The 20,754-nt window shown below is 41.5% G+C and overlaps 1 protein-coding gene across 8 annotated transcripts in view; it reads right to left on the bottom strand.

Annotated features, from left to right (window-relative positions):
- Positions 1-229: 229 nt before the first annotated feature.
- mtus2b (microtubule associated tumor suppressor candidate 2b) overlaps positions 230-20,754 on the bottom strand; it is a 29,230-nt gene continuing 8,705 nt past the window's right edge. For 2 of the 8 annotated variants that reach the window (XM_070543541.1, XM_070543543.1), the window contains exons 4-14: positions 18,983-19,129; positions 15,071-15,169; positions 14,231-14,415; positions 8,378-8,444; positions 3,929-4,143; positions 3,752-3,857; positions 3,609-3,682; positions 3,434-3,532; positions 3,243-3,362; positions 938-1,038; positions 230-569 (exon numbers count right to left, since the gene is read on the bottom strand). In XM_070543541.1, the coding sequence (XP_070399642.1) occupies positions 362-569; positions 938-1,038; positions 3,243-3,362; positions 3,434-3,532; positions 3,609-3,682; positions 3,752-3,857; positions 3,929-4,143; positions 8,378-8,444; positions 14,231-14,415; positions 15,071-15,169; positions 18,983-19,129 (1,421 nt within the window). In that variant the 3' untranslated portion in view covers positions 230-361. Of the gene's footprint in view, positions 570-937; positions 1,039-3,242; positions 3,363-3,433; positions 3,533-3,608; positions 3,683-3,751; positions 3,858-3,928; positions 4,144-8,377; positions 8,445-11,565; positions 11,654-11,776; positions 11,903-14,230; positions 14,416-14,705; positions 15,170-18,982; positions 19,130-20,754 lie in introns of those variants that run through there. The other 6 variants (XM_070543542.1, XM_070543544.1, XM_015951335.3 and 3 more) reach the window with 6 other exon arrangements.

Here is a 20,754-nt window from a genome sequence, read left to right as displayed (position 1 = left end):
TTAGAAGTCGCTGGTGGGAGAGAATGAATGGCTGAAGGCGCTTCTTGTTTTTGCTGTTGCATGTCTCATGTCTGCTTTGTCCAGCCTCCTGAGTGCTGAGAGGGAAGATGGGGATGGAAACATGTGAATGAGGCACTGATTTACAACATTCCTGCTCTGATGGGGCATTCAAGAAGAACAGAAAAAGGCTGGGGGATTTCCCTCTGGAGCAAGCAAACACGTGATTATCATTACAGTTCATGAAGTCTGTTTGGAGTAAAATCCCCCTTTAACTGGAGAGAACAAGGGTCAAAAACTTCAAAAGTGAGGGTTGCACGCTGATAAAAGCCAGTAGTGGATACAACCGCTTCCTTTGAGAGTGTCACTGATGGTAGGAGTGTGGACGAGCAGGGGAGCCTGGCCCAGACGGGGGTCTGTGAATGGGGGATGAGGTGGGGGACATGTGGGGGCTCAGCTCTCCAGTCTGGAGGCGCCACAGGAGCTCCTCATTGGTGCGACTCAGACGCTTCTTTTCTTTGCTTTCCTGCTCTACGTGCACTTGCAGGTTAGCGTTCTCCACGGAGAGTTGTCTGAAGGAGAAAATGTAAACAAGAACATGTTGGAAAGGAGCTTTTGTTCTTTTGCATTTTGAGTAAAAACTGGAAAGCATCGTCTTATTTAAAGCTGTGGTCGCTTAGCCTTGAAATCTCCCCAAACCGCTGTAGCCTCAGCTGGTTTACCATTGGCCCAAACAATTTTAGCTCTGGCCAATCACAGCGCTCTAAGTTTTGGCACCAAAAGCTGTGATAAAAAACTACAAGCATGGCATCAGCTCAGGAACGTTACTTGTGTGAAATGGGAAAATAGATTTTTCAGGCTCAAAACCACAACATCAATTCCTTCCTGCCGCTTTAAGCGTCGTTTCAAACATAAATGAACATTTTATCTACAAACAGACCTGGAAACAGCGACATTCTTGTCTATTTGCTCCTTCAGGTCTTCGTTCTGCTGCTGCAACACTTGAAGTTTCTCCTCCAGATACACATTTTTTTCAGCCTGCTCAAAAACAGAGGGAAAAGTGCAAAATTTTAGTTATTCAAGTGAAGAATGACAATTTAAAGCACAGAGGCGGGTTTAGCAATTTGGGGGCCCAAGGCAAACACAGACATGGGGCCCCTTACACAAAATTGTCAACAATCTTACCTTTAACTGGATTTGCGAAACTCTCCCCTCTTCTGACATGAGTTATTTTCCCTTTTTATTAGCTCTCCTCTTTTTTCCTGTTTTTCCCTCCTTTTGAGTGCTTTCATTATTTGCTCTGCTTTCTTTTTCCTGTCAGTGCTCCTGTGCTTTTTTTGCCTTTGTTATATTTTTTCTATTTTCCATTTTGGTCTGTTTTCCTCCCTTTAAACATTTTCCATTGTCTTTCCTTTCTGCTTCCTTTTGATGTTTACATCGAAAAACGACGTCACTTTCAGAAGTGAAAATAAAAGCTTTTATGAAGCATGATGCTTCTTTCTCTTATTGGAGCCACTAGGATAACTCCATTTCATGCTTAATGTTTTGACTATCGCTTTGAGTTTGTTATGAACGCTCCCGCCTCTCTTCTTCTTCTTCTTGTTTGTGGTCTTATGGCACTGATGGCAAACAACCATTTGGTGCATTACCGCCACCAACTGGATTGGAGTGGAATGACTACCAATCACTTCCTGTTTGTGCATCGCCGTCTTAATAACCCTCTTATGACCATAATTATAACAGGGCTGCCTGGTATGTTTTAATCTTATGGCTGTAAAATTGTAATAAAAAGTACAAGTGTGTGTAACTCTTTTCCTTTTTTCAGAACAACCTCAGCTTTCAGTGTATGGTTTGTATTTAGAATGTATTTCTATTACAAACTTTAAAAAATCAGCTTAAAAGTGAAAAAAGCAAAAAACGGATTTGAATTTTTTACATTTATTACTGAACAGGAACTTCTAAATTACTGGGCAAACAATTTGGAATGAACAATTTAAACTTTGAAGTGTAATGCATCTATTCTTAAAGTTTGAACCTTGGTATCTTTTTTTAGCAGTTTTTAGGACCATTTATTTTTGTAAACTTTCAGACATTTTTATTTTATGTGGTAGACCTTGAAGCAGTTTCTCTCCAGCTGCAGGCAGAGTCCTGCACACCTCACACCGGCATGGGGTGCTTCTCTGGCACACCGTGCTGCTATACCAAAAACTTTTGTTTTAGCAAATATAATTATTTATTGTAAAAAGATAAATAATGCTTGAATGAAGCTGAATCTTACAATTAGCAAATAGTTGAGGGTTGTTCAAATAAAAAAATAAAGACGGAACAAACATTCATACCCTGGTTCACCAGAGATCTGTCCTTCTTCGTGGTCACCGTCTTTAGATATAAGCCTTCTGTGACACCTAATAGATCGTGTTGATTTTCTTTGAGGCATTTCCATAATTTCATGCTGGTTTTTATGCTGATTAGCTTCCCCGTTCCGTTATCCGCTTTCACCGCGGCGCTGCGCTCCGTTTCAATCAGGCTGTACAGCAGGATTTCCCCTCGTAGCGAAATATTTTCCATAACTCTGATTGCTTCATGCTATAGATCATTGGAAAGCTGCTTTTATGTACGTTTAGGAACCGTTGGAATTTTTTGTATCTGATCAGCCATTCAAACGTTATAACACGGAGCATTTTGGATGACAAACTCAGCACGTCTCTCTGTGTTGTGATTGTTGCGCTCAAGACAGAGAATCCCGGTGGCTACCGTAATGTCTTGTATATGCATGAAAAGCCCCAATTTTAATCTTTTCAGCACTTTTGGAATTTTAATGATATCTTGAACGGTTCAGGAAATATGGTAATGAGAAGCATGTCCAATCCCGTCTGCGGCGACAGGTTGGTAATAAGAATGTTGTGGCATTAACAGAGGGGTGCCGGTGGTCAGGGCTAGGAGGCCCCCAACACAAGGGGGCCCCAGGCGGCCGCCTACCTATGCCTAATGGTAAAACCGCCTCTGTTAAAGCAGCAGAAAAGTAAAACACGGCAAAACTGTTTCACAAATAAATTCAAACTGTAACTGTAGTCCAAAATGTTTATGCTAAATTGAAATTTTTGAAAAGGATTTGCTGGATCAGAGTTTAAATGCATTTTTGATGTTCTTAAACATAACCCAGAAACTTCATGCACATGTTACCATCAACGATTATACATTTTTATTTTTAAAAACAACTGAAAAGGGTGAAACTTGAAGCCTACTATTTTCTCCAATTCTGAAATCTTCAGCTCCTGCTGATGGATTTGTTGATTTTTCATCTCCAGAACATCTTTCAGGCTCTTCAGGTCCTCCTCTATGTGTTTGTAAGGAGCCAAAGCATCCTGAAATAACCAGAAGAGAAAAACACTTTAATTTTGGTAATGTTTTCAGAGCGTCACGCTGCAGAACTCACCACAATCTGCTCATCGGTGCTCCTGCGGAGAGCTTCTTCAAATCGCTTTGCCCGATCTCTGAGGCTACGGTTCTGAAATGTCAGCGTGTCCACCTGATCCTGGAGACCAAACACACACAAATGTATTTACTGCCGCTTAGCAGAAATCTTTAATTGTGTCGTACAAGAAGCTTACCTGAAGTGACAGTCGGATCTTCTCAAATTCTTCCTCCAGGGACTTCTTCTGCTGTTCGTGAGCCATCTTCAGATCTGTCAGCAGTTGTTTTATCAGAAAAAGGAACCAGTGGAGAAGATAAACTGGTTTTTAAAGCTGCTTACTCTTTACGGTCCTAGCATGCTCCTCCTGTAGAGTGGACAGCGTGTCATTATGGGTTGTCTCCATCTCCAACAGAGATGCCTCGTGGTTCTCTGTCATCTCCTCGAGCTTCAATAAAAGCATCAGAGTTAGACCAGAACAAACATCCTGAGTTTTGTTTGGAATCAGGCTGCACAAACCTGCTCCTGCTGCTGGAACTGCAGCTCGTCCAGCTCAGCTTGCTGTTGGGCCTGCAGGCTCCTGGCCTCGTCCATGTGCCGAGCCTTCAGACGCTCCTCCAGCGCTCCCAGCTCCCTCTGCTGCTGAGCCCGTAACCCCTGCAGCTCGGCCTCAAAACGACGCTCCAGGTCCTCCTTCTCCTGCTGCAGCTGCTCCCAGTGTGCCACGCTGAAAGCTGGGACACCGAGCAGAAGTGTAACTGACTAGATCTGATTCAAATTGAGGCCATGCACTGAATGATTTTATTCACATTCATTTTTTTCTTTTGCACATGAAAAGTAAATTTGGTTTAAAATGGTTCTGAGCTGATTATATATATATATATATATATATATATATATATATATATATATATATATATATATATATATATATACATATATATATATATGTTGTGTCCTTGGGCAAGACACTTAACCCACGTTGCCTGCTGATGGTGGTCGGAGGGACCGGTGGCGCCAGTGCTCAGCAGCGGGCCCCAGGGAAGCTGTGGCTGCATCGTAGCTCATCCCCATCAGTGTGTGAACGTGTGTGTGAATGGATGAATGATACACTGTAGTGTAAAGCGCTTCGGAGTCCTTACTCTGAGAGGCGCTATACAAGTGCGGGTCATTTATCATTTACACAAGAAGTCAGCTCAATGGCTAAATCTGGGCAATGAACAGCTACGCCCTGCCAGTAATCAGATATCCTGCAGGAATAATAAGCTGGCCAAAGAAAGAAATACAGACCGCAGATGTTAAGACGCAGAAGCTCCAAACTATGCATGGAGGGCTCCATCCCAAGTCCAGCACCCTGTGACTGTACACTAGCCGTAAGCCAAAAAGTTCAAATGAAGGCAAATGGACTTCTTTGGTTTCTTGAAGACGTTTTGCTTCCCATCCGAGGAGCTTTGTCAATTTTACCTGGAATATGGGAGAGTCTGTAGCTGTCTATTGTTATTTAATGAGTAGAAACTACTCTGGGTACCCCGCCTCTCCATCCCCTGATACGTGGTTAGCCTCTATTGAGGGTGAGAGGGAGTTGTTGTGTTGATCAGACACAGGAAGGTGTAGCCTAGACTGAAACTGCTTAGGAAGGAGACTCAAAGCTGCATTATAGGTGCTGGTGAAATCTAAGCCCCCCACCCCTATTAAAAGTGGGGGTTTCCACGTTTGACATAGATACCTTCTTTTACTCCTCTCTCAAGAAGAAGAAGAAAATATCATTTCTATAGCGCCTCTCAAGATAAAAATCACGAGGCGCTTCACAAAAACAAAAGTAAAAATATAAAAAAGCATTTAGAAAATGTTTAAAAATATATTTAAAATGAGCAAAAAATAGGCAATTGTGATTTTAAAAAATGTTAAGAAAGAGAGAGTGAATAAGAAAGAGGGAAATCAGTGGATCCTGAGGAAGGAGGAATAGGTGGGGAGAACAGAATAAAGAGAGAGTGGTGAAGAAGGTCATACAAAAGCCAGCTTCAACAAGTGAGTCTTCAGCTGCTTTTTGAAGGAGACCACTGAGTCCACTGATCTCAGGCTCAGGGGGAGAGAGTTCCAGAGTCTGGGGGCCACAGCAGCAAATGATCTGTCACCTTTTATCACAGCACAAAGAGGACTCAAATGCAGAGCTCACACAGTTTTAATCAGCAGAAGGGATTCCTGGCAGTACAGCACAACTGAACAAGTCCAAAACTAACTAAATACACTTTCACAAAGTGTTACTGAGAGCAGGTTCACAGTACTCAACTGAAGAAGACAAACTGGCAAAGGAAACTGTTGCAAAGACGCTTAAATGGAGAAGCCAGGACCCAGGTGCAAGACATGAGGCAGATTAGTGAGGAGCCTCATGTCGTGAAGCTGCCTGTAATGAGACAGGAAGTGAATGCACAAAATAAAACAGGAAGTACCAAAAATACAATAAAACCAGAAACAAGACTGCAAAGCACTCAACCTGCAGAATCACCCATGACACCTTTGGTCTTTAGCCTGGTGCGGCTTTGATCACTGGACCTCAGGGACCTGCTGGGGGTGTAGGGACTAAGAAGATCACCAATGTAAGATGGTGCTTGTCCATGTAAGGCCCTATAGACCAGAACCAGGATCTTGAAATGAACCCTGGAGTTGACTGGCAGCCAGTGAAGCTAGAGGAGAAGCGGGGTGATGTGGGTGTGTTTGGAGGACTTGGTCAGAAGCCAAGCACAGGCATTCTGAACCACCTGTAGACGGTTCAGGGAGGTTCTGCTCAGACATGTGAAAAGAGAGTTACAGTAGTCTAAGCGTGAGGAGATGAAGGTGTGGATGACTGTCTCAAGTTCAGAGCGGGACAGAGTGGGACTCAGCTTAGCAATGTTCCTGAGATGGAAGAAGGAAGAGCAAACAAGAGAACTGACATGAGAATCCAGGGTGAGAGCTGGGTCAAAGGTCACACCAAGATTCCTGACAGAAGGTTTGGTGTAAGAAGCAAGCTAACCAAGAGAGTCTCTGACTTTGGGAACCAGCTTGTCTGGGGCACAGATGAGGATCTCAGTCTTATCTTCATTCAGCTGAAGAAAGCTCCCAGCCATCCAGGTTTTGATAGAGTCTAAGCAGGTGTGTAACAGCTGCAGCTTAGACATCTCATGGGGCTTAAAGGAGATGTATAGTTGGATGTCATCTGCATAAATATGGTAGGAGATTTCTTTGAAGGAGCTCAGGATGTGCTGAAGAGGAAGCAGATAGAGGAGGAAGAGCAGAGGCCCCAGCACAGAACCTTGTGGGACACCATGGGTAAGAGAGGTGGTGGAGGATCTAAACCATATAGCTTCACTGTCCAGAATGTGTACTTTGTCATCTTCAGAGGTGTGTCCCTTGTCCTTCAGGTGTAGGTGGACTGCAGAGTCTTGACCTGAAGAGGTGGCTCTCCTGTGCACTGCAACCCTGAATAAGTTCACTGACCTCAAAATTTATGAGGAAACTGATTACCTAATAATTTTTAAGTCAACTTATCTAAAAACTATGTTTACCATAACCTAAAAAATATGACCTGAATAAAATCAAAGCATTTAACTACCTCCAGCCTATAACTTAGCACTTAAGCAACTTACAAAGTTTTATTGCACTAAACTTGCATATTTTATTTTATTTGAACTTCATTACATGTTTTGACTAACTTAAATAATATAACTTATATGAACTCTAAATTGACCTATTAAACCCTTACCCAAATAAGATGAATTTACTTAAACATGACAATGTGGCAGGCTGGTGAAGGCAGTAACTAACACCAGATCATGACTCACACACCCCTAGATGCTAACAGCTAATGAAAGTGGGACACTCAAAGTCAAGTCAAGAGTATCTGGTGTGAACAACCACAGTATTAACAAATGGGACGGCACAGCCATACAGCATTATTTTGACCAACCTCATCACTTATGGGGCCAACATGATACAAAAAGTAACACCACATCTGCAACACTGAATGAAATAATAACTGAGAACAACAATCCTCCACAATGAACATGCATAAACACCCCAAAATAGAGCAAAATAACAGAAAATATGACTACCCACAATGTACCACGCCCAGCAGTTGTTTACTGCTCCTGCAATCCATCAAAATTGCTAGTTTGTGGTTGTTTTTCCTGGAAATCCACAATTAAAAAAAAACCCGATACAAGTCTTTTTATCAGACACACTTTAGAGTTGACGTAAAGACGAATGGAATAACATAGAAACATAAAATAATAAATCAATCATTTTTTTGTTAATATTACTCATTAAAGTTAAGTTGTCTTTTATTGATTAATTAAAGTTATGCTTACATAAAAAAGAAATAGTTCAGATTAATTAAAGCGGTTGAAAAGGTTGAACAAGCTCAACACATTTTAGTTCTAAAACATTTTTTTTTTATTATGAGTTATATCTACTCAATATATTTGATTATTTTGAACTTTTGGGTTTACAGTGTGCTGTGCCATGCTCTTGTGTAATTGTTGTTTAGTTTCCCCAGTGTAAAGGTCTGGACAGTACTCACAACATTGGACTGCATAAATGATGCCACTAAGCTTCTGTTTGGGTATTTTGTCTTTTGGATGGACTAGTTTCTGTCTGAAGGTGTTGTTGGGTTTAAAGTTTACTGGGATGTTGTGTTTGGAGAAGATTCTTCTAAGTTTCTCCGAGACTCCTGCCACGTATGGGACGACGATCCCTTAGCGCCTGAGCAGAGGTGTAACTGAATAGATCTGATTCAAATTGAGGCCATGCACTGAATTATTGTATTCAGATTCTTTTTTTTTTTATTTTGCACATGAAAAGTTAATTTCGTTTAAAATGGTTTAAATAGCTTAAAATGAACCCCTGTCACCAAAACCTGAGTGTTTTTAATAATCTTAGACTAAAGAGGACAGAGAGGAGGCCATGTTGTTTCTCAACACCAACACTTACCCACTTCATCCCTGATTCTGGCGAGCTCCAAGGACAGTTCCTTCTCTTTCACAATGGCGCTCTCATTCTAAAACACAAAAAAGATGAAAAATTATATTTTAAGATAATTTATATTAGGATGGATCATTTAGGCCTTTGTCTAGAAAGCTTGGACACCTAGCCTAAGAGGTTGTTACCTTTAAGATGGATGTTTAGTTCCTATTCCAAATAAAATGTGCACAAATGTTCAAAAACTATAGTAAACAAATAAGTTTTATAAATATGCATATGGGCTGCATGGTGGCGCAGTGGTTAGCACTCTTGCCTCGCCTTGCTTGGGAAAAGCATGCGAGCTTGGGAAGAGCATGCACTGACGGCCCGATCACCGGACACATGGCGGCGAGTTGAAGCAGATGGCAGCTTGTTAATCAACTTCCACAAACAATTATGACAGATTTTCGCCTAAATTACTCACTGACAATGCAAAAAAAATTAATAAATCTGGTAAATAAAACACACTCAACCTGGAGGTAAGTGGAGAAAATGTAGAAAATTTGCAAATATATATTGACGAGGTTTTTGAGATTTTTGTCATGGGACCAAAGAAAGCAGCAGCAGCTGAGACGGAAACACCTGGGACCAAGAGGAGCCGTCCCCAGGACTCGCCCGAGGCCTCATCTCCCCATAAGGATGTCTTAGATTTACTACAGTCCATAGATAAACGGCTTCTGGAATTTGATGGGCAACTCAACCTGCTAGAGCTGCTTCACAAGGAATTCCAGGACCTCCGAACATCTCTGGAGTTTAGCCAGGAGCAGGTGGAGCGGCTCGCGGCTGAGAACGCGTCTCTGCGGGAATCGGTTTCCTCCTTAACTGCAGGAATAGATCGGATCTCCCAGGACAACAAAGTTCTAAAGGAGACGGTTCTGGCTCTCCAATCACGCAGCATGAGAGACAACCTGGTGTTCGCAGGCCTTCCAGAGCAGACCGGAGGAGAAGCGGAGGATTGCAAACAAACCATCAAGAACTTTCTCCACACCCACATGAAGATACCTGAGGAAACTGTTGGAAACATCACCTTTCATCGGGTACATGGCCTTGGAGCCAGGAGAACAGACAGCAGAAGACCTCGTCCCATGGTGGCTAAATTTGAGCACTTTAAGCAGAGGGATCTTGTCAAAAGCCACGGGAGGGAGCTTAAAGGTAAAGACTACAGCGTAAACGACCAGTTTCCTAAAGAAATTCTGGATCGCCGCTGAGTTCTCTTCCTGCTGCGCAAGAAGTTTATCCAGGATGGGAAGCGGGCTGTGACCTCCGTGGATAAACTGTTTGTTGACGGTAAGATCTACAAAGAACGAGGAGTAACAGACTGGCTTTATTAGACAAACTTCAGGTACAACTTTATTATTATTAACAGCACTCACTGGGTTTGAACATGTCAGGATTTATAGCTGCTAGATCCGTTTAGAAATGTTCACCTGTTCCCTCACCACCTCACACCCACAGCAATTTTTCTTTTCTTTCTTCTTCTTTCCTTTTTTAACCTTTATAATTCCCTTCTTTCCCTTTTTTTATCTGCTTCTGGGTCTTTACATCTGCATGGCACAATTTTTTTTCCCACACTGCAGCACACAACTTGCGCGCGCACACACGCGTGGAGTTGCGTGTTCTCCCCATGCATGCGTGGGTTTCCTCCGGGTACTACGTTTCCCCCCACAGATCACAACATGCCCTATAGGTTATAAATTGTAAGTCGCTTTGGATAAAAGCATCTGCTAAATAAATAAACACAAACATAAATATGAAAATGTGTGAATAAAAACTTTCCATATTTGCCACCTTCATTTCATTAAATTTATTTTATATTAGTATGAAATTTCAAAAACAATAACCCTTGACAGTTTCAGTACTTTCTAGAATGAGACATTTCAAAGCTCTTTCACTTTAAAAAACAACCTGGTGCTGGCCACGCACCCTTCCCCCGATCATGCTGCTATAAGCTGAGAAGCTCAGATATCCAAGAGAGGCTCGGAGTAGCAGCTGCTCTGCGAAGAAGAGGTGGTTTTATTTTGATTTTTCCTCATGTGTGACATCACAAATTAGGACTTTTTAAAACAACTAATTTTAGGCACGTACTTCCTAAAATCAAACACTGACAGAAAACAGATGGAGGGGTTTCTCATGTGTGGTGCTTATAAAGGCAGAGACAAATGCCCCCTTTAAATGTTTAAATACCACCAAAAAGCCATTTAAATCATTTATATAACTCAGCCCAGCCCGCCGTGTGTCGGTGAGGGTGACACCCTGAAAATAAAAAAAAATCATTAAAGGAAGAGAGAAACTTTTTAAAATAATTTTATCCTCCATTATGGCTGCACAAACAAATCACTAAACAACTCAGCAGCAGCAAAGAGACAAACCAATAAGAGAGGTTATGAAACAGTTCAAGTGTGTCTCAGCACTAATGATGTCATCCTCTAAGGTTTTTCCTGGAACCAGACTGAGGTGACCTCAGGAGGGATGAAGCACAGCTGGCACTGCTTCATGTAATGAAGCTCCGCCCCCTGCTACCAGAATTACCCAGCTCCTTCCAATGATTTTTCATTTTGGTGTTCAATAGAATAAAAACAAACTAGCTGTTCTGCTCCTCGCACTGCAGGAAAACATTAAAACATCAGAACAAAGGACATTTAGACAGGTTAATGGTTGTCCTCGTTCGTGAGAAATATAAAATAATTGTTAAATATTTATTTCAGTTAAAAAATAAAAATACTAATGCTTTTAGCTGTTTCAGACCAAGTAATAAACATGATAACCACCATATTTTCTATATTTCCCTATATTAAAAAAAACAATCATAAGTTTTAGATTTTTTTATAAAGCTAGAATATAATTTGATTGAAAAGAATTTAAAATGAATAAAAAAGAATATGCACACTAATATTTACACACCAAAACAATGAATGAAATGCAGGAATAGGAGCAATTTCCTCTTTGTTTTGTCCCTACAAACTCTAAAGATGGACCGACAGCTTTGACTCAGGATCTTTCTGCTCTCTGGCAGCTCAGTCGCTAGGAAACAAAATCATGAGGATACAGACTCACACCCTCATCACTAAACACACACATGCGCACAAGCACGGATGCATAAAGGAATCCCTGATGCTGACTCAAGCTTCCTGCCTGGCTGCAGTAGATGCTGCCATTACCGTTTGTTCCAGACTGCACAAAGGGAGGAGAGGAGGTCTGCAGCAGCGGTGGCCCATACCAGCCCAGAAAACAGCAGCATCCCTCAGCCTGATGAGGAGGCAGCGGCGACACACGCCAAGAGTAGAGCAGGATACAGAAAAAAGGTGAAGAGGGGAGGGAGCAGGCAGGGTAAGGAGAGGGGAGGAGAGTCGGAGTAGACAGAAGCCTCACCTCATTTTCTGATCTGTGAGCATCGTTTGTCCTGCTGGAACAAAGATGGCCAGACCCAGCCCAGTTCTGACTGCCCTCCCCTCAAAGCCCAGCAACACGCCCCGTATCACATTAATACGCACGGCAAGGAGCCACACACACACACACACACACACACACACACACACACACACACACACACACACACACACACACACACACACACACACACATGAATCCCAGAGGAAAAGAAATAAACTGAGTTACAGGAGAAGATGGGAGAGGCTCTCCCATCTTTTCCTGTGTGATTCGGGAGCAGCGAATTCAAACTGCAGCTCGGAGGGTGTCTCGCAAATAAAATTCAAACTGTGCAAAAAGCTTATAAAATAAAATATAATATCCCATTGAATCAACCACAAGTTGAAATTCATTTTTATCTTCTGCGAGTTTTCACTTGGACCAAAGTACCAAAGCACAGAATGCAGCTCTGCAAAAATACAGCAGCAAGATAATAACAAACACTTCCCTAAACTGATTATATTATTATTATTATTATTATTATTATTATTATTATTATTATTATTAGTAGTAGTAGTAGTATTATTACTTATAATCCTAAAATAACACTGACATCTGTTCTCAGAAGTGCCTCGATTGTGTGAATTTTTACTTTTTAAAGCTTTTCAAGGTGTTCTGACAATCTAAAGACACGTGCTGGAGCTGAAGCAGGAGCTCTGACCTCATTAATCATCTCCTGTAAAACTCCTGACCGCGGCTGAGTGGCAGATCAGACATAAGCAGGATTCACAGTGGTTCCCAAAGTTGGGGTCGGGACCCCACTGTGGTAGCCTGACCAGCCTCTGGGGACTCTCCTATTCAAATAACCCCACCTTCTGAGAATTCTAACCGAGCCAATCAGAGCTGAGCAGCGTACGTCTCACACACACCGCAACGCCGAGTTTCTCACAAATAGGGAGTCTGAAGCGGAGTCCGCGGCAGCTCTTTCCTCTGTTCTAAATTACTTGGAAATGTCTTTAAAACCACAAGAAGAAGCTCTAAAAGCATTTCTTCTAAAGAAAAGATGTTTGCGCTGTCGCCCGACGACATTTTTGACTACAGCTAAAAAACTACAACGTCGTGCAGTACAGTCGGCATTTCCACCATTTTTCTAATCGGTTATTTTTAGCTGATTAGTCCCGCCCCTCACGTGTCTCTCTGCCTGTGAGCAACCAGACACTTTTGGCTTGTTTTAAGCACCCCGTATCATCTGTCAGTGAAAATGAAAGTGAAACTCTTATTGCTGTGCGTTAGTCTTTTTAACATCTTAATCTAACAGTTGAAACAGCCTTAATTAGTTTCTACAGGAGTGACTCATCACTAAATCAAACAAATCAGCTGGGTTCATGATTTAAAACCTGAAGAAAACGAGCTGGAAGCATGTCAGCTCCACTTTACTTAAGAGTCACAAGGACAGCCTGCTACTCTGAAGTTGCAAGTGTGGTATTCTGGCACATTCTTATGTAATCTATGGTCAGTAGTTCTCATTTACATAAAGTCCTACCTAATTTCAGTACAAATAAGCAGAAATCAGAATTGGACCTATACTACCTGATGAATAAAGTACAAAAAGCCCAAATGCTTTTCCTTTAGAAAACTAAAAGACACACTCTTTTAAAACAGTTTTTTTTACAAAGATGTTTGCTGGAAAAAAAAATGAAAATCCTGCAACAGAGTTTCTTACAAATCAAAGTAGAAGTCAGCTTTTGTGAACAAAGTGATGCTGACGACCAAAGACGAACGCCACAGGTGTCGCTTGTAGACGTGTGCTCAAGCTTACAATTAGGTCCTGTTGGATGCTGATGGTCCAAAAATGAAAGTGTTAACGACAAAAATGGCATGATGTGCTCTCTAAAATGTATTATGTATGTGCTTCATTAAATGGTAAATGGCCTGTATTTGATCTAGTACCTTCTAGAGTCCTGGGACCCCCCAAGGCGCTTTACAACACAATCAGTCATTCACACCATGGTGGTGATAAGCTACATTGTAGCCACAGCTGCCCTGGGGCACACTGACAGAGGCGAGTCTGCCTCACACAGGCGCCACCGGTCCCTTCGACCACCACCAGCAGGCAAGGGGGGATGAGTGTCTTGCCCAATGACACAACGACAGCAACACACTGAGCAGGGCTCGAACCTGCAACCTTCTGATTACAGAGCAAGCACTTAACTCCTGTGCCACCATCGCCACTCATTAACCAAAAGGCAGAAAAAAAACAATAATTGGGATTTTGACATTTTTTTTGTAAATGAATTAGTTCAACATATACAGTCAAATAGCTGCAACTACGGGTTCAACATAAAACAACCCAGAAGCTAATCTGGTGGGATCTGAGATTCATCAGATAAATCAAGGATTTTATAAATCAATTCTTACACAATCTCTAAAAGAGAAGGAGTGACATCACAACCCTACCTTGTGGCAGAAGTGCTGAGTAGTGACGCTGAAAACATCCAGACACAGACAGGCCGTCTTTAACTGGGCCTGGAGTTTCTGCAGCTGCACGGCCTGCTGCGCACATCGATCCTGCAGCTGCTGGATCAGAGCTCGGTCCAGTTCCTGCGCTGTACCCGTCCGAGCTGCTGTCGTTCTCCCACGCGCTGAACAATCAGGATAAGCAGCAACAATGCTTTTACTTAGGGCTTTAAATCTGATTTAACAAAATAAGAAACATTTTGAGGTTTAATTGAGTTTGTTGTGATCATCTGGTGTTTCTGTTTGTTCTCTTTCAGTTCAAACGCTGACAGATTTCCTGTAGTTAAACTACAGTGGTAGTAATAAATAGCCTCTCCAGCTCGGTGTTATTGCTCTGTGCTTACTGCACTCAGCAACCGTACATCAACCTTCAGCAGTCCATTCCTAACAGCCAACAGTTCGATTGGTCTGCTCAGGCTTTTCCTCCATCACGAGTACCGCCCTGAACCAGATGGGGGGAAAGGTTAACAGAAGAGAAGCTAACAAAAACACCCAAACTCTGATCATGAATGTAAAACATATTTAAGGTCATTTCTCTAAACCATAAATGGAGAAATCAGCTGTTATTACTGTATTGTCTCTAATTTGCAGTAATCTGATTCCAGCTGAATATCTGCTCGGGGAACCATCGTAGCATTCAGGCTGTACCCTGGAATGTTGCTATGACGACACATGAGTGCCAGGGGTACAGTTTGGGAGTGACGCGCATTTTAAAGTCCCGGTAGCAGCTGATGTGTGGTTCTGCCTTTAGATTCAAACGGAGCGGTGGGACAGACTCACCTGGTGACTGCGTTTTAGGTGGAACCACAGCGAACCTTTTAGGGTAGGATTTAGGCGATGGCGCAGCCTCGATGTCCTTCTGCAGCTCTCCTCTAGGAGCTGAGCAGAAAAACAAATCATCTGATTTCAAATGCTCATATTTAAAACACAATGAAGCAATGAATGCTAAATAGATTCTAGTATCATAATTAATTTTTAGGGTCCACACGAATGTGGTAAATGGTGTTTGATAAACACTTTCTACGTTTATGCACAGGTGGACCGGCTTATCTGGCTTTCTGGCACTGTCCCGCTACAGAAATCATTTAACAGGGCAGTCTGCCTTACGCGGACCAAGAAAAAGCAAATACACCCTTTTTAGAAATAAACGACTTTGGTACCTGTTCATGTCACAAAGAAATCCCAAGTCCAAAACGTCCAAAGTTAATGCCAACGCTCGACTGGGTTGTTTTAGTGGCTCGTGGCCAGAATATACATTTACATATAGTTGGTTTATGTCAAGAAACAGTTAAAATAGTGACGTTGTCAAGATCTCTAGAACATCAGCTGATTAAATAAAACTTTGAATAGACATGCATTGATTCTGGTTTTGAAGGCTGATACCAATTTTTCTGATTTAAATTGATTAATCAATCAATCAATCAATCAATCAGATTTTACTTATGAAGTGCTTTTCAAGCAAAAAGTGTGACTTAAAGTTCTTTACAGAATTAAAATGACCCCAAAACAGTTTAAAAGCATTAACAGTCACACACACACACACACACACACACACACACACACACACACACACACACACACACACACACACACACACACACACACACACACACACACACACACACACACACACACACACACACACACAATAACATCAGTAAGAATTATATTTTTATGTTTTTGCTGAGCTCAAATGAGCCAAGTAAGGTAAGGCACAGAAACGCCAACAGAGAAGCCATCTGCCCTGGCAGCATCAGGTCAACCACAGCAACCAAGTCAGAGCACCCTAGAGGAGGGAGGGCATACACCCTCACCACCACTCAAGCACTACCTGTAGGGTGCTCAGGCAGCAGCGGCTGACGACCACCCCTGGGACAGAGTGCCCCCACAGAGAAAACACTACAAGAAAATCTAAAAGAACTATGTTTATATTTATGTTGATGTATTTAGCAGACACTTTTGTCCAAAGCGACTTACAAGTGAATATGAACTATATTATTTATCTATGACTTTCCACACAGGATAGCTGCTATTTTTGTGTGAATTAGTGCTAAGAGATCAACAGTAAAATAGTTTTTATTGCTGCTTTGCAAAGGAAAAATCTTTATAAAGCTGATCTTTGATTAGGTCGATCAATGGCCCATTTTTTGGTTGCATCTGAAATTATAAGTACTAGATCATTTAAAGTGTATGCAGACAAATTTAGCACTCATTTAACATTTATATTTTGCACTCTGATTCAGAAACAGCAGTCAATCTGTCTGCATCCAGATTCTAAATCCTGAATTAATACAGAGGTTTTATTCAGAGGCCACTAGTTGGAGATGCTGCTAATCCTAGCATCACACAGCTTGGCCACCGGGTGGCGCTGATCTCCTGATGTTGGAACTGTTGGTAATCATTTTTTAGCCACAACAAAAACATAAAAAATGAAATGCAATTCCAAAAATATTGCAGTTGTACAAACACAACATTATTTATCTAGTTTAGATCAAACATAGGCATGAAAATGCAAAAAGATGAATATGTTTTCCTGCCAGATATTTTCCCTACCTGATAACCTGCTTTAATGTGGCTAAACTGTCTCTTGATTTTTTTTTGTAGTTCAATAAATTATTGATATTGTTACAATGACAGTTCTAATGGTAAATGCAATTAGCTGTTTCACAACTGCTAGTTATATTCAAAACTTCCCAAATCCCAGCCGTTTTTTCTAAATTATACCCCAAACACAGGATCACACACAGGATCTTGAATGTAAAATTAAAAATGACGTTTCTGCATTTAAATACCTACAGTAAGTCCAATTTGTTAGAGTAATATTAGCCATACTTGTGCAGTATCCTGAAAAAGTATATTATTTCTAAAGTACCAACAAAGTTAGTATTTAGATGCTGCAGCTGAATGATCCAACGGAGCAAATGTCAGTATTTTTTCTGCACTTTTGATGGAGATTTTTTTTGAAGAAAATGACATCTTTGCACCAGGATTAGATTGTTGCATTGTTAATCCAGAGCCAGAATAATGCTTGTGGTCCAGAACTGAAACCAACTTGGTGATTACGCATTGTGTTAAACAGAAACAGGATGTGTGTTTGCTTCTGTGTTGACATGTTCTGTGTTTGTGCCGAACAGCGCAGCCAGGTTTCTGACTGGGACCAGGAAACGGGACCACATCAGTCCGGTTCTGGCCTCCCAGCACTGGCTTCCGGTGTCAGTACAAGATCTGCTCGGGTGCAAGATCGGCTCGGGGTCCATCGACTGCCAATGACGTCAAAGTACGGCAAACCCACTTGGACAAAATACACTACACATCTATACTGTTGGAAAGAATTTAGCAGTTTCGTTATTAAAATAATGTTTCTTAAGACGTAATTTTGTGTTTATAATGGTATTTGTAAAATAAAACACTATATTGTATTCATAATGTTGAAGTCCTCTTTGAGCGCATCCCTTGAAGGATCATAGGTATTAGCAACACCTGTGAAATTGTATTTGCAGGAAAGAAGTGTGTCCCGTTTATTGAAGTATTTTGTGTTTAGAGTTTTTGACGTCTTGTCCATGCGTAGTTCATTTACGCTCATAGCTGCTAGCCAAAAGTCTGGAGTTAAAAGTTTTCTGGCTTTACTAAAAAACCTGTCTGTACTTATTTGACTGATGGTAGTTTTACTTTCTATTAGACTCCAAATGTAATCATTTGGCACGTTTCTAATTCATAATTTGTAAGAATGTAATCGGTGATATTAGCATTAGCATTCCTATGGGTTTTTCCACATATATTAGCATTGCGCTAACCACTCGCTGCCAAATTGCAGCCTTTGCAATTAGAAAATCTCCTTTTGTCACATCGCAATTTAATTGCACATGCAGTTAATCGTTCAGCTCTAATATACATGCAGCTCTATGCTAAAAGTGTATTTTCAAAGAGGTAATGATGGATTCCTTTGTAAAAGTTGTCCATCTTTCCAACAAAAAAATTTGCCTGGACCAACGTAACGTGATAATAACGTAACGTGACTATGTAATTCCGTAAGGTTCATGTTCAGCCAATCAACTACTTTGACGTCATCGGCAGTCAACGGACCCCGAGCCGAATTGCACCCGAGCAGATCTTGTACCGATACCGGTCTGTTATTGTTCACTCTTTAAACTCCTGGTCTTTGTTTACAATTTCTTCCAGGGTGGTGCCCCCCCATCTAGCCACACTGCTGAACAGAAATTCCTCATCACGCGCTCTGCGCTCTTCTGACCAATGCCTGCTCGCTGTCCGTCGTTCTAGGTGTCGTACTCGTGGGGACAGGGGTTTCTCAGTCCTAGCTCCGTCACTCTAGAACCAGTTGCCCCCCTCAGTTAGGCTGTCCCCATCTCTGCCGGTCTTTAAGAGTCGCCTAAAAACCCACCTCCTCTACTTGGCGTTCCCTGAATGTGTTTGAGGTCGGCCCACTTTTACGTTGATTTTATTTCCCTGTTTTCATTGGTCTCTTTATCCCTTGTTTTATCCATTTGTTTCTACTTTAATGTTTTACCTTATTTCATTTTTATTTTTTACACTATTTGAATTGCTTTTATTATCTATTTATTCATTGTGTTTAAGATTTCTTATGTACTGTGTTCAGCGCCTTGGGCTTCCTGACAGGGCTTTAGAAATAAAGCTTTGATTGATTAATTGATTGATTCTGACTGTGCAATGTACCGAATGGGGAGCCATGCTGCGGCGGCAGGCTGTGGCGCTGGAGGTTTGGGGCATTGGGGGCCTGAGGTTGAGTCTGAGCGAAGGATGCTTCACTAAGATGTGTGGTGGCTCTATAAAGAGGTGTGTCATCACTGCCAGAGCTGGGATCTGCAGAGTGGAGATAGAAATATAGCAAGTGAGGGATGGAATAATCCAGAACTAATTCCATACCCTATTAAAATAATCTTCAATTCATTATTTTTTATGTGTGATCTCTGGATACATTAACTGCATCAACATATTCCTGTAAAAAAATAACACACTGAAAGTGAACTCAAATAAAGTTTTATTATATTTCAAATAGCTTTCTTTTGGCACGTATGTAATTAATTTTGCAATTTTTACTATTCTTCCAAAAAAACTAGCAAAAAATCTTATTGTTGTTGTAAACATCTAAATTATTCATAACCAGTTAATAAACCGGCAGCTTTCACTGGGTTCGCTCAAACTGAAGAATTCAGCAAAAACGATTTCTTAAAATGACTTGAAATTAACACAAGAATCAAGATTACGCTTCTTCATACTCATAATACATTTTATTTAATGTAAACTAATCATTTCCAACTATTTCCAGACAGAAACGTAAACATTTAGCTTAACTCTGTCAGTGTAAGTGAAGAACCACAACCCAGACGGATTGAGTTCCTTATAAAATATTCAGCTCTTCAATCAATGACTTGTGCTGACACAAGCTGCAGGTAATATTAGACTTTGAAAAGGAAAGAAGAGGAAGGAGAAGCAAATACCCTTGAATTATAATGATAATATCTCTAAGAATTAACAGGAGGGTGAATATGAAAGGCAGAAATTTGATTCTTCCTGGATGTTTTCTTCTCGTTCAAAAAGGACGTTAGCAGTTGCCCAGGCTAGCATTAGCAGTCACTAGGATCAGGATTAGCAGTTGCTAAGGCTAGTGTTAGCAGCAGCTATGATTGGGGTTAGCAGTAATCAAATCAAATCAACTTTATTTATATAGCACTTTTCATACAAAAAAATGCTACTCAAAGTGCTTCACAGATTAAAATGGCCCCATAGATCCCATATTCCCATCCCAGCCCCCTCCCCAAGTATAAAACAATTGACAATAACGGTTCCCCTCCCGCACCCAACTTCCAAAGTGGACATACAATCACCCGCACACTCGTCCACACACACACACACACACACACACACACACACACACACACACACACACACACACACACACACACACACACACACACACACACACACACACACACACACACACACGAACAACAGAGGAAACAATAGGCTGAGTTCAGATGGGTCAGGTAATGAACGACACATCATCTTAGGAGCATCATCAGGGAGCATCATCAAGGATAAGTGTTAGCAGTTGCTAAGCCTAGTGTTAACAGTAGCTCTGATTGGGGTTAGCAGTAGCTCAGGTTAGCATTAGCAGCAGCACTGATTAGGGTCAGCAGCAGCTTAGGTTAACGTTAGAAATAGTTCGGGCCAGGGTTAGCAGCAGCTCAGGCTCGCGTAGCAGTAGCATTAGGGTTAGCAGTAGCTCAGGTTAGCATTAGCAGCAGTACTGATTAGGGTCAGCAGTAGCTTAGGTTAGCGTTAGAAATAGCTCGGGCTAGGGTTAGCAGTAGCTGAGGATAAGAAAAGCAGTAACTCGGGCCAGGGTTAGCAGCAGCTCAGGCTAGCGTAGCAGTAGCTCTATTAAGGTTAGCAGTAGCTCAGGATAGTGTTAGCAGTAGCTCAGG

The sequence above is a fragment of the Nothobranchius furzeri genome, chromosome 13, assembly GCF_043380555.1.
Source record: "Nothobranchius furzeri strain GRZ-AD chromosome 13, NfurGRZ-RIMD1, whole genome shotgun sequence".
Classification (NCBI taxonomy): domain Eukaryota; kingdom Metazoa; phylum Chordata; class Actinopteri; order Cyprinodontiformes; family Nothobranchiidae; genus Nothobranchius; species Nothobranchius furzeri.
The sequence above is the reverse complement of the archived record's forward strand: the minus strand, read 5'-3'. Positions and strand labels throughout refer to the sequence as shown.